This window comes from Giraffa tippelskirchi, chromosome 13, assembly GCF_054371585.1.
Source record: "Giraffa tippelskirchi isolate mGirTip1 chromosome 13, T2T-mGirTip1v1.2.pri, whole genome shotgun sequence".
Lineage (NCBI taxonomy): Eukaryota > Metazoa > Chordata > Mammalia > Artiodactyla > Giraffidae > Giraffa > Giraffa tippelskirchi.
The window spans coordinates 106,700,001-106,713,809 of NC_137287.1; the positions used below are offsets into that span (position 1 = coordinate 106,700,001).

Genomic DNA, 13,809 nt, shown 5'->3' on the forward strand with positions numbered 1-13,809 from the left:
ATTCCATGTTTATAATACGTGACACGTCTTTAGAGCATTTTAAGAAAAGTAACCATAAGTAGAGCCTTTTGCGGCAGTGAGTAGGACGTTGTAAGGCAAATGTTTTCATGACAAGGACACTCACCAACCAGAACCCATGTGGTCCTCCTGCCTTAGTGTCCTGAATGCCAAAGTATGACAGGGCAAGGAGTCTCAATTCTCTCCCCTCTAGCAGCGGCACTCGTACTCTTTAGAATTTTTGTAAACAGGCTCCTGATCAAACAACTAGACCAAAAAGCCTCCAAGTAACAGGATTAAGCACGTATCAATCTATGGACTAGTTTATGGATCTTTTCCTATCACACTATTAATAGTTAACAGAACTAACCATTTCAACTTCAATTTTAAAAACCTATATATATAATGATGCTTTCTTATGAATGGACCCTTTTTTGTTTAGTTTTACAAGTCATTTCACATAAATTTGGGACAGAAGGAAACTGCCAGAACATTAGAGTCCATCTTGGGCAGGATTTCAACTTGGGCATCTTAAACAATGATTACTGAAAGTGGTTTCTGGTTTTTGATGCCCTCCAAACAACAGGCACGATTTTTAAACTGACTAAACTACAACTCGGCGGTCAAACCAAAAAGGCTCTGGTAGGTAGAGGACTCTGTGTTTTACTTTTGTGGCAAATGTCTTATTCCACACAATTTTAAGTGTGACAATAGAAATTAGAAGTTCAAGGTTATAGCACAAACCAAGTGTGGAGTTTTATAATAGAAAAACAACAACAAAGCAATTCTGCTCATTTACAAATGAGTCAATTAGGCAAACAAAGCAGCAACTTCAGAAGCAGGACTGTCTATACAGCAAGAACCCTCAAGAAGCAATAAAGGTACATACAGTGAATCTGTATACAGAGATTTTATTCAATTTTAAAAGAAAACGAGAACTTTAGACAATGCTTTGACCCTGTAACAAAGCAAATCTGTCCAGCTTTGAACCAAATTCCAAGAGTAGCCAGCTTCTATTTTTTAGCAGCTGGCAAGAGCACCCTTAATGAGCTCTATTAACATTTCTATCTTCTTCATCCATATGGTATAAAACAAAAACCAATCTAGACTCCTTGATAAGCTTTATGTGGTCATTTGAGTTTTACAAATGGTTTCTCTAATGGTACGCCAAAATCATTTTTGTGTTCTCTCGAGACAGCTTTACTATAACATACAGCAATGTTTATCTCGGTAATGAGTCTTCTGTAAACAGTCAACCAACACTCTATGTTATGGAAACCAATCTATATGCAATTGAAACAATCCACAGGTTCTAACCTGGAAACACTAGGAAAACAATCTGAATGCATTAATCACAGCACTATGAAGACTATATCTACCCTATGAAGAATTGAAGTGAACAGCTACCCTAATACAAGTTTTACTTTTCTAGAGCCAATAGGTCTGTCATTTAAGTCAATGACAGCAGCTGTGGCTTCATCCCGAGATTCGAAAGCCACCATAGCTTCACCGGTGGGCATACCTTTTTCATTGTACTTTAAACACACTGAGCCTGGGATCACTTGATAACCGTAAAAGAAATCTAAAATCTCATCAATAGACACAGTGAAGGGCATGTTCTGTACTTTAATTATTGTTGGTCCTGGTTTTCCAGAACTAGATCCAAAGCCAGGAGGACCACCAATGTGGATTGGGCCAGGGCCAGGGCCAGGGCCAGGACCAAAGGCTGGAGGCCCACTCAAATGCCCAGGGGCATTTCCAAGGCCAGGGGGGCCGCTTCCAAAGCCAGGGGGGCCACCTAAGCTACCAGGGCCATTTCCAAAATTCTGAGGGCCCCCTCCAAATCCTGGTCCACTTAAATTATTTGGTCCACCTCCAAAACCTGGAACATCCAGTCCTAGACCAGGCAAACCACTATTTCCAACTGAAGGCATTCCAGGCCTAGCATCACCAAAGGCCCCTCCTAATCCTGGAGGAGGGAGTGGTGGTCCAAAGGCATTTGACCCACCAAAATTACCAGGAAAGTTAAATGGAGGCCCACTGTTGGCCTCCTTAGATCCTACAGCCAAGAAGGCGTGCTCTTCACCTCCTGCACTAGGCATTCCCGCACCGGGCATTCCCACACCAGGCATTCCTGCAGCAGGTATTCCTGCACTGGGAATTCCCGCATTGGGCATTCCTGCATTGGGCATTCCCGCATTGGGCATTCCCGCAGTAGGCAGTCCCGCACTGGGCAATCCCGCATTGGGCATTCCCACATTGGGAATTCCTGGAACTGCAGGATTACCTGGCACAGACATCTTTAACCCCTTTTTTCCTTGGGCAGGAGGGTTTTTCTCAATCTCTCGCATATCTTCTAACGTAACTACATGAACAAAAGCTTCTCTCCCATTAAGTTTTTTACGGTGTAAGCGTTCAGACTTACGTGCATCATCTTCATTTTTAAACTGAACCAATGCCTGTCCTAGACCTTGCCCATTGTTATCAACAAGAACATGTACAGCATTTTCATCCACTGGGATTCCTTCTAGGAACTGAAGAACATCCATCTTGGTAATGCTGAAGGGAATATTTGTTATATGGGCACAGACTTTGGCAGAGGTGACATCCCCCTCCGGATTTAACATCATTTCCCTCTGGTCATAGCTGAAGTTTTGCAGTCTTTTTCGAATCATATCTATCTTTTCTAGCATACCTTTCTTGGTAATTGGATGAACTTGAATAAAGCGATTACCCATGTATTGTTTATGACGACACAGAGCAGCCTTATAGTCAGCCTCATTCCTGAACTCTACGAAGCCTTCACCCGTTGCTTTCCCATTGGGTCCATAAGCAATATAAATACTATCTTCCACAATATCCAACTTTTTAAAAAAATCAATGACATGTTTGTTTTCTGCTTCAAATGGCAGCCCTTTCAAGTAAACACAAAAACCAGCCTCATGTGGTGATCTTGACCTTGACCTTTTCTGCCCACTGGGCGATTTTGACCTGGGAAGTGTCTGAGGAGGGGGATGGGTTTGTCCAGAAGGTCCTATACTTTGCTTAAAAGTGATATGGCCTCCAGCAGCTACCCACTGTCTCTCTGTGGCAGGACTAACTTCCACATAGCGTTGAATCATCAGCATCCTGTTTCGTTTCAAAGCTTCAAATGTATCTTGAGGGGAGAGAAACTTAACCAATCCATTCCCATTATTTCGACCTACATGATCTTTCAACAAATGCACCGCATCAACACGGAGCCCATGGAAAAAATCTCGGACATCATTTTCCATTGCAGAAAAGGGCATTCCATGCACACTGACATACAGATCATCAGGGTTGATGGGAAGTGGTTTCACACTGCTTTGCGAGTTCATCTGGACAGGGTTAACAGGATTCAATGGACCCAGAAACACGGGGTTCAGGTTATTGTTCAGATTCACAGGTGCTCCAGAGCCATTCATTCCAGCAGGTAGAGGTGCCACAGGTGGCGGGTTCAAAGGTGGCATGCCAGACATGGGTGGCAGTGGGGTCATGGGTGGCACAGAAGGGACTGGGGGAATTGGGGGCACAGGAGGCACAGGAGGCATTGTAGGTACCGGAGGAGGAACTGGTATTGGGGGAATAGACGGCATTGGCGGCAAAGATGGCATCGCTGGGATTGGAGGAATTGGTGGAGGTGGGACTGTGTTCATTGGAGAGGCTGTGCTCGGAACAGTTGAGCTAAACGTTGGGCTCCCAAAGGAAGCCCCCATATTTGGAGGAGCCGTTCCTATGCTGGCTGTGGAAAATGTCTGTATGTTTTTGCTGCTTTCGTGAACAGAAGTGGTGGCAGTAACTACACTGGGTGAAGGATTATTAAAGTTGGGTACTGTTGTAGGCAAGTTCACCCTGCCACTCATTCCTGAGCTAGGTGGCGGTCCTGATCTACTAGCATTTGCTGGTGGTATATCTAGGTTGGCAGTTTCAAAACGCCTACGACTCAGTTCAATCATATTCTGCATTTCCGTTTTACTACTCAACAACAGTGTTACTTTTGACCCTTTAATTGTACCACCTGTGCGCATCATACCAAGCCTTGCATCTTCATCAGTGGCAAAAACGATGAAAGCCTCACCCAGTTCACCCCCTACAATATGCACGCCCCCATCAGGAATGGTCAATCCAGAGAAGAAGTGGCGAATGTCCATGGTCCCCGCCACAATTGGGAGACCTTGCAAACGGATGACCACAGCCATGCTGCGCTGAAACCACACACACCTGCAGATGAGAAAAGGCAACGGCCAGGTCAGACTCCTGTTTATCACACCAAGTTTTCAGCTACAAGAATGACCATCTACCGTATTAGGCCCTCAAGTATTCCCTCAAACTATCACAAGCAATGTCATTTTTTAAAATGTGGATATTTTAAAAACTGGGTACTATATGCCATTTACAATGTAAAACCCAATTTCAACATCCAAAAGACATTAATTCTGAAAACAATTAGAAGTTCAGCCCGAAGACTCAAAAGTTTCAGGGAAAAAAACCACCATAGGACAATAAAATCACCAATTATATCATCATTCAGGCCACTAATTATTCAATAAGATTTAAAAGAAATGTGTACGTCAAATCAGGAAACAAAGTTTATCTACAGGGGAAAAGATACAAAGAATGCGTCAAAGGTAATATTTAAAACTGGCTCAGAATCTTCCTTATAAACTTAATAACTCTGTAGAACTATTGTAAAATTATTTTATATGGCTTGATCTCAAAAACTAGAATAACAATGAATTTCAAATAATAACACTAAAGCAGATTCAAGTCTCAAGTAAGAAGTGATTCCATATCTCACCCTAGGATGAAACAGTTTTATTTATTACAGAAATATTTTTTATTAAAAAAAAAAATGATGTATGGGATTATGTATTACATACTAAGTATCCAAAAGAAATACTGAATAAAATAGCCAAAATGTTAGATACCTGAAGTCATCAATCCAAAAAGTAGAACCTGGTTACAGCGCCATTCAACAAGGCTGTTTCAATTAAAACTCAGGTCCAAGGACTCATTCTCAAACCCTCCATTTAATAAAGTCTTGTTTATCCCACAGAGAGGGCTGATAATGAAAAAGAGCTTTTTTTTGTTTCTGAACTAGTGAATGTAGTGAATGAACTTTATTCAGTGATTGTGACCCAACATAACTCCTATGGTATTTCTGGGTGCTCACCAATCTCTGTAGATAATATTCATTTTGATATTATCAAAAAGAAGTTTCTCCCAGACTTAAATAAAACTTCAGTATTTCAGTTCAGTTCAGTATAGTTTCTAAGAATAAATGCAAAAGCAGCCATTTGTAAAGTGATCCAAAACAAATTCCTGGGACTGAAAAAATATATTAATTTTAAATTTATGTGGTCAACAACATAGGATGTTTTTTTTCTAAGCCATTTTAAAAATCGACTTTTAAACATAAACCTATTAAACTGGCTCTGTGATCTTAGGGAAATTATAAATTATGTGAGCTTTGGCTTCATCACTTCTCAAATAAGAACAAAGAAGAGCAAAGTTTCCTGCTGCAAGCTCTAAGGATACTAGCTCCATGAAAGCAGCTTTCCAATGTCAAATATTACATGAATACTAACTTGAAGCAACACAATCTGCAATTATATCTCAATATTACGACTGCTGTACACAAGAGAAATACATTGTTTGGCTTTCAGACACTATTCTCAAACACACCTACACAAAAATAAAAGCCACCTTCAAATTTAACCCAGAAAGATGGACTGGCAAACAGAAAATAAGACCATAAAAAACACTAGAAATCTGAAAAGAGGCAGGGGGAAGCTTTTCATTTTTGGTCGAAAGGATCAGTAAGAAAAATTAATACTAAAGACATCACACTGACAGACTCTTTTGCCCTTATTTACTATTTAGCAGTCTATAAGAAGTTCATCAAGAAGGTTCTGATTCATTAAATCAAATTCTCATTCCTTACTAATTCTAAAAGATTGGCTATACAGCAAAGCCAGGACAATAATCCATTCAACTTCAAAAATCACTTAATCACTAATTGGGGGAAACATCTTGGGTAATCTAGATCCCCAAAACTTGAGAGAGAGACAAAGAGAATATTAGGTTACATTAGGACAATAAGATGAGAATTTTATTATGTCCCAAGAATTAAACACAGGGCTAAAGAGACATACACAGTTAAGTCTTCAAACCATCTGCTACTGAGGGATGGGATTTAGTCCAAGTCTGTACAAGGTACACATGAAAACATGATATTGAAGGTCCGCCCAAATTACCGTCTAGAAAAGGGCTGAGTAAACCAAAGTAGTGCACAAGATTTATTCATACAGCCATCCAAAGGGGAGAAGGTTTTAGGTTCTGAAAAAACATGAAATAAAATCTGCTATTCTGCTACAAAGTACCTGTCTAACAGATGAGTCATTTCAATATATCTTGCTTGAGCCTATCCTAGTTATTTAACAAGAGAGTCAGATTCCAATCAATAAGGTTCCATCTAAAGTCAATATGTACTCTAAAATATATGACATATATACTTCTACCATTTTCTCTACCTATTCCACAAAAGAATATTAAAAAACCATACCAATAACAAGCACCTCTATTTGTAGGTGGTCTAAAATGATACTGAGGAAAGAAAACAGCTACTCATTGCCTAATGAGGAATTCAGCAGGAGAAACGCATCCATAAAAAACTGACTCCCAAAGGAATCAACAAATGTTCAAGACACCCATCCACCCGAATCCCATCCCTCAAATATGCTTGTTAAAAACAAAAAAAACACCCCACATTTAGTTATTACACGTATTTTCATGTTATTTAATAAGCTATCTCATTTTATTTTGTATAAAAACAAACCCTCTATTCAAATTCTCTTACCTGATAAAACAAGAGATGTATTTTCTTAACAAGAAGTAGAGGTCAAGTCAATCCTGTGGGCAACCAATTAAAACCAACTTTTAGACTGCAATAGAGAATAAATGGAGGCAAAAATCAATGCAGGAAACAGAAAAATACGCACAGGCCACACTGAACTGTATATTATGAAGGCGAGTATGAAACCACTGGAGCACATCATTATGAAGTATTAGAAAAAAAAATATAGGTACCAAAATCCCACATGTTTATTATTTATTATTGCTTTCAAATGCTTTCTCTCAAAATATTATATATTTACACACATCAAGAATGTGTCATAAATTAGCCCAAGAATGAATCAACTGAAAACTAAAACAGTCATAAAGCTCAACTTCACATCTGGTAATTGCTTTAATCACTTGATGATTAAAGCAGTCCAGAAAATTCCATAACACAAGTCCAACTGCAATCTATCTCCTCAGATTCCCGCCAAATTTTTATGAAAAAGCGCAAATTCACACAGTAACAGTTACTGGACAAAGTAAGTCATCAACTCAAGGGTATTCATGGAAATTACTGCAGTTACTCTTTCAATATATTTTCCTTTGCACCAAAATAGCAATCGAACAACACAAAAACATAAATGAAGTAAAAATTCTGGCTGTAGGAGTAACTCCTAGTTAAAACCACCAGAGTTCAAAATATTAAGGGAAAGTTTTTTTCTTCTAACACACCAAACTTGTTCCAAGAAACTTGTTAAAAAGTCCAGCATATTAAGAGTACTTTCAAAGTAAAAACAGATCACTCATCTTTCACTGGAATTTCTCCCAAACTGGTGAAGTTATGAACAATTCACAAGCAATTTATATCACCAAATGATTAGACAACTATATTCAAAAGAGTAGAAGAAAACTGTCACTGTTAGGTATTAAGATTACCCACAGAAGCCTACTTAGAATGATGATGCCTATTTTTAGCTATCTGTCAAGATCAAGATACCACCACTGAGCTTAATATGCATCACTGGAAAGACATTCAAAAGTTTCAGTGTTACTCCAAACTTGTCTGAAGAACAAGCTAAAATAAACATCAACATCCACTCAAATTACTAAAGAACACTGAGATTGTTCTGCCACAAAAAGTTATGCTATATGTCATAAACACTTTAAAAAGTCCAGAGCATTGTGTTAAATCTTTTAATAGTTGTAAATCAATCCTAACTTATCTAGAATTCTACAATTCTTTACTTAAAAAAAGCCACATCTAGTAGTTTAACAGGTCACAAAAGGCAATGTAAAACAGAAAAAAGCTTGCTTTACAAAAAGTTTATGTTCAAACAAAGAAGGGCATGAATTATTGCAAGTTTTTTCTCCTAAATGTTCAAGTTTGACCAGGGTAATTTTCTAGTTAAGCACTTGTGATGATTCCTGGGGAGATTCCAATTCAAAAGGTCTGGTATGGGGGTCAGGACATGTGCCCTGAAGGCAAGGGAAACAAGCTCCTCAGCCTCCTCCCTTTCAGACCCAAGAAGGTAAGTAAGATATGTCCACCCACAGAGGAACAAGCTTGGTATCAGCCAGTTAAGCCCAAAGGGAACATGCTGTATCTACTCCCAAAAATGTCTACAGGGTTGCCAGAAATTACTGAACAAGGAGAAAAGTTAAAAGAACCAGCTGAATTTGACAAATCTCTGGTTGAAGTGTAACATGTTGAATTTACATGTTACAAAACCAATCAAGACATAAATTGTTTATCTTCTCTATTTCAGCAAAAGAGAAGCTCCACCTCATCCCATACCAAAGAAAAGTACACAGGAAGCTCAGGCTAGAAGCCAGAACTTCACCACTCTTAGTATTACATCCCTTCCTTCAAATAGAAATTGAGAACTAAAGTACTTTTGTTTTCAACATCTCACTTTGAAAGGGGCGCAATGATTTAACAGAAGCATTACTGTTTAACAGAAGCATTAGGAAACTACTCATTCCTGCATTCTAAATGTCAGCAAGCAACTAAACGTAGGATACCAAAATGAAAAATTCATTCCAATCACCTTAAGCTTTAACGAATTTTAGAAAGACTGAAACAACTCTAAGCAACAAAATATCTAAAATGCATGTTTTACCTTCTCATAGAGCTAAGGGAAAGAGAAAATGGGTTTGATTTACCATTAAATCCACTGATATATTTCAGATCTAAAACAAGAAGCTTGCTTTAGCATACTTTTGCACTTTATTTTGAGAATTAACTCACAGTGGCTTTGTTTCCACTTTTCATATACCAGATACGTGCACAAATATTTGCTACAAAATTTTAGCATATTATTATGACAAGACAGATTTTCTTATTTACTAGCCATTCCAAAAACTTGGAATTTCAGGATAAAATGTCTGACAACAATCTTCTTTACCAGGAAGCCAAGGTACAAATCAGAACTTGACCATTTCCACTATTCATTTGGTAATAAACGTCGAAAGTGAATTTTAACTTTGTTTAATCAGTTTTTGATCACAAGAACCAGGTACAGGTACAATCTAAGATCTTCAGATTCAAAAGAAAACAAACATCAGCACCCTTTGAATGTTCACCACAAAGATGAGTAACAGAACCAATCGTAACAGGCACTATGCTACATGCAACATAACCACATCATGGTATGCATTATGAAAAAGAATATAGCTTCATCGACTTAATTTTGTCTCCATCTCCAAATGGATCACATTTCAGGTTCTGGGACCATTCTTAAAACAAATCTTCTGACATTGAGGGAGATATAAACCTTTGATAGCATATTTCTCTACTTTCTCATTTATCTCCAGTCAGTATTCAAAGGCAGTAAATCAAAAAGACATTTCTAAATATGATATTTATGCTCTTGCCAAAAAGACTATATTATTTTTTATATCCCCCCAAATGCCAACAAAGTTCATTGTCTTACTGGCTTTAGACTTCAAAAAAACAATATTTCTTCTAACCTAGCCAACCACATTCACCCTCACTACTGGTTTTAAGGCTTTAAATTTAATGAACTAAACTCTATGCAAACCAAAAGGTGTATGTGTGGTGGTAGTAAAATCTGATAAGACTAAAGATTAAGTGATTTTTCTTAGATGACCTAAAACACTTAACAACATTCACTTTTTCCACAAACATTTATCAAGCACTTACTGGCCAGGCAGAAGATCAGAGAAATGGAAGATAGTCACTGCGTTTTAGGCAGGGATATCTAAAAACATCTTTTGCGCAACCGTTACTGACAGAAGTTCTTCCTATTTCATCTAGAGAAGAAAATATTCAATAGAAGGATGGAGTGACTATCTACAAAATGGAATAAAAACAGCATGAATACCGTCGCTGAATTTCAACACCTGGAACACACTGGCCCACAAAATCAAGTTTCACATCTAAAAATTATACCAACAACCCCCAAACTCATCATGCAAAAATCAAGTCATCTGGTATGTCGAAGAAAGTGAAAGAAGCCTGAAGTTTCTGGAATCAGCACATAACAATATGTTCCGAGTAACTACCACGATGGTTTTAAAGCTTCACATTTTTCACCTAACAGATATAAACATAAAAAAACTGAAATTATGCATCACAATCTGTAAACAAAATAACCAATAATAGAGCATATAAAAGTGACATAAAAACGCATTCCCTGCTTCATTAAAATTTTCCAGTAATAATACCGAGCACATCCTCAACTTTTACAAAACAAGCCAAACATATCATTTTCTTCAGAGATTAATTACCATAAACATTTTTTAACCTCCTGTAACAGTTCCTCCCAGCTTTTTAATATTCTTGGAAAACGCCTGAACACAATTTCCTTCCACTAAATCCAGAAATCCTCCACGGTATCAAAACTACAAAGTACGACTCAGTCTGGTGTATGTCTATAATTAAAAACGCAACAAGAACGGCCTGTATGTCCAGATTTCTAAGATTTTTTTTTCAATAGCAAATACTCTGAAATGCATTAACAATGTAAATTAGATAATAAAATCCAAGGAAATTCATGTTAGTACTGCATTTTAAAAAAATTACACCATTTAAAACCATACAAGAAGCCCTAAAACAAATACTCGTCCATAGTCTCTGCTTCAACAAAACCTCAGTTGCAATCAGTTTTTTAGTAGGTTATATCTACTGGCATCACCTTAATCTCGTATATCTTGGTTCCTGCCAACTATCCCAATTTACATTGTCATCTCTGGGAATCTCGAGCAAGAAGGGTCTTAGGATCCAGAAACCTCGCTTATGTTGTCTGCTATTTCCAGTACACAGCTCTCGGTAGGTTCAGAGCTGAATAAACCGAGTAACCCTCACCGGAGCTCAAATTTTCCACTATACGGAAAATACATAGTCCACGCACTTACAACCTAGCAACTAAGCCCCCTGCACTAGTGATCTTCCTGTCACTAACTAGTGGTTTATCAAAGCCGTTCCCACTCATTTCACGTGCCCGCAAACTACCATCTCCAGCCTTCAATCAAAAAATTCAGTTCACTCTCCATCAAAATCACCCAGTCTCCGCATCCCATTGAACCTCCTCCTCCTTAAACGCTGGAGGCTCTCTCCCAAGGGACACGTAAAGGTGATGCTCTTAGCGGACCCTTCCCTACGCGGGAACCAAGGGCCTAACATCTTAACAATTCTCATAAGACTCGCGAGGCGGACTGACCCCCACGCTACCCGTGCGGTCTTCTCAAAGTAACTACACCCCGGAGAACAAGCCCCGCCCCAAAGCTGGGCCTCAGATGCTTTTCACAGCAACCCCCTCTACCTTCGGGCCTCCATGGCGGCCGGCCAATTCTGACTTCCCTCCTACACTCAAGGGAGAGAACCGACTACAGCTCCCCCCAACAGGTGTGTCCAGTCCCTTTTTTCAGGGGCCTTCATTCCACTTCCGGTGGGGGAGTGGTCTCACTACGATTATCTCCTCACTTCGGGACACAATTATAATCTCTGCCCCACGTGAGGGCATAGAGAATCTTGTTCATTCGGAATGGAGCGTGTTTTCACTGCAGTTCCCGTTCGTTTGCGGGCCGCTGGGGCACCCAGCTCTAGCTTCCTCTCCTCTCAGACAACGGGGGCGTCCTCGCTACGGCCTTGTGCCCTCTTCGGTAGGCAGACTCATCCTCTCTTGTGTCCTTCTTGCATCCTCTCAGGACCGAGAGGCGCAAGTGGCGCCCCAAGACCCCCGCAGCCAAGCCCCGACCCTTTTGTGTAGGGCGCTCGCTGCGGCGGGCTCCGAGGCCTCCGAAGGCCCCGCCCCGGGCCACCAAGGGGCGGCTCGAGCCCCGCACAGCCCCGCCCGTTCCGGGGCTGCAGGAGTCTTACCGGCGAGAGCTGCGCGGCACCCGAACCCAGACCCGAGTTACCCCCCGCGCGAGTGCCTCCGCCCCGCGGCCGACAGCCCCAGCCCGAACGGCTTCCCGGAGCCCAGAGCAGCCACCTCCTTCTTCTCCGCTTCACAAGATGGCCGCCGGCCCGCTCAGCAGCTCAGCGTTCCAGAAAGGGCGGGGCGGAGTGAGTGGCGTCACGGGGCGGAGCGGCGCAAGCGTGCTGAGCATCTCGGGAAGCTCCCGGAAGTTGCCTGTGTTTCTTGTGAGAAGAGGTTTGCGACGTTTGCGACGTTTGCGCACTAGCTCCGCCTTTAGGCGAGCGACGCTGCTTGATGGGATCTGGTCAAGTATTTGGCGCTTGGGTTCAAGCAATTACTTCACTTCGAGCCTCCGCGAAGAGGAGGAAAGTGCTGCCTACCTCGCAGAATTGTTTTGAGATTAAATGAACAACAAAATGGTGGCGAAATTTAAAAATTTCAGCCCGGGGAGCTTTACCAGTCCTCGTTAACCCCTCCACGACTGCACTTTGGTATTATTATATTATAGAAAAAATTATTCTTATGCTGCTTTGGTCCTAAGCCTCGCAGATTCCACTCGCTCGTATATATCCTATCTCTTGATTAATGTTACCATAATTGAACTAATCTTCCAAGGCAGAAAAAGAGTCAATTGACTAACAAAATCAAGGACTAAATCCCCACAACTCCCAAAAAATTTGGGGAAGATTTGTGTTGCAGACTAGCCTGGTGCTAGCTGACTTAAAAAGAAACAAGTCACGCTTTTAAACAAATGTATACTTCATTATATATACTTTTTGTAGGTAAAATACAGTGCGTTAAGAACAAAATCTACTAAATACAACGTGGTACCCAGGATTGAATCCTGGAGTAGAAAAAGGACATTAGTGGGGAAGCTGGTTAAATCTGAATGAAATCTGAAGTTTAGTTAATACTGATGTACAGATGTCAGTCTCTTAGTTTTGACATCATAGTTTTATGTAAGATGTTAAAAATCAGAGGAAATTGGGTGATAGACATGCAACTCTATACTATCTTTGCAAGCTTTCTCTAAGATTATTCAAAATTAAAAAATTTATTCAAAAAACTATAATTCCATCTCCTTCTCGTCTGTCTGCATTCACCATACGTTAGCCTAGTGGCTTTCAAACTGAGTATCACTCACATGAGAAATACATTTGCAACTTGTAAACTCATTAAAACGTGATAAAAATAAGATACTTATGTGCTATATTGTTGGTGGAAGTGTAAATTGGTGCAGCCCTTATGGAAGACAGTATGGAACTTCCTCACAAAACTAAAACTAGAGTTGCCATATGATCCAGTATCCCAGTATTGGGCATATACCCAAGTAAAATTATAATTCGAAAAGATATTTGTACCCATATGTTGAATTTTTTTTTTTTTTTTTGGTCATGACTGCAGGGGTTTGATCCCTGGTCAGAAACTAAGATTCCCCTCAGGAACACCCTCAACTCCCTGAAAATCTTTTGCTTCTCCTTGAGATGGCCAATGGAGAAATGGACACTGTTTCAGTTCATTTCTCCTTTCCTATGTCTGACTTGTCACAAGTCAAAACTAAATTCAG

At 40.0% G+C, this 13,809-nt stretch overlaps 2 protein-coding genes across 14 annotated transcripts in view; both read right to left on the bottom strand.

Moving 5' to 3' along the window:
• The window catches only part of CPNE1 (copine 1), a 37,648-nt gene extending 25,293 nt beyond the window's left edge, over positions 1-12,355 (bottom strand). The window contains exons 1-3 of one of the 9 annotated variants that reach the window (XM_081559947.1): positions 12,315-12,355; positions 6,878-6,962; positions 2,423-4,239 (exon numbers count right to left, since the gene is read on the bottom strand). In XM_081559947.1, coding sequence (XP_081416073.1) covers positions 2,423-2,437 — 15 coding nt within the window. In that variant the 5' untranslated portion in view covers positions 2,438-4,239; positions 6,878-6,962; positions 12,315-12,355. Of the gene's footprint in view, positions 1-2,422; positions 4,240-6,877; positions 6,963-11,642 lie in introns of those variants that run through there. The other 8 variants (XM_081559946.1, XM_081559945.1, XM_081559954.1 and 5 more) reach the window with 8 other exon arrangements.
• On the bottom strand, positions 893-12,355 carry RBM12 (RNA binding motif protein 12). 5 transcript variants are annotated; one of them, XM_081559942.1, is made up of 4 exons: positions 11,643-11,720; positions 10,022-10,131; positions 6,878-6,962; positions 893-4,239 (listed from the first exon to the last, which is right to left on the bottom strand). In XM_081559942.1, the coding sequence occupies exon 4, from the start codon at positions 4,215-4,217 to the stop codon at positions 1,401-1,403; it is 2,817 nt and encodes a 938-aa protein (XP_081416068.1). In that variant the 5' UTR covers positions 4,218-4,239; positions 6,878-6,962; positions 10,022-10,131; positions 11,643-11,720; the 3' UTR covers positions 893-1,400. The 5 variants fall into 5 exon arrangements, with proteins under 5 accessions (XP_081416068.1, XP_081416069.1, XP_081416067.1 ...); XM_081559943.1 differs by lacking the exons at positions 10,022-10,131; positions 11,643-11,720 and adding an exon at positions 12,315-12,355 and having other exon boundaries at positions 6,878-6,930; XM_081559941.1 differs by lacking the exons at positions 10,022-10,131; positions 11,643-11,720 and adding an exon at positions 12,315-12,355.
• Positions 12,356-13,809: the final 1,454 nt, after the last annotated feature.

Bases quoted from the DNA above. Each gene is read 5' to 3' on its own strand.
- RBM12 (XM_081559943.1), bottom strand. From the start codon at position 4,217: ATGGCTGTGGTCATCCGTTTGCAAGGTCTCCCAATTGTGGCGGGGACC.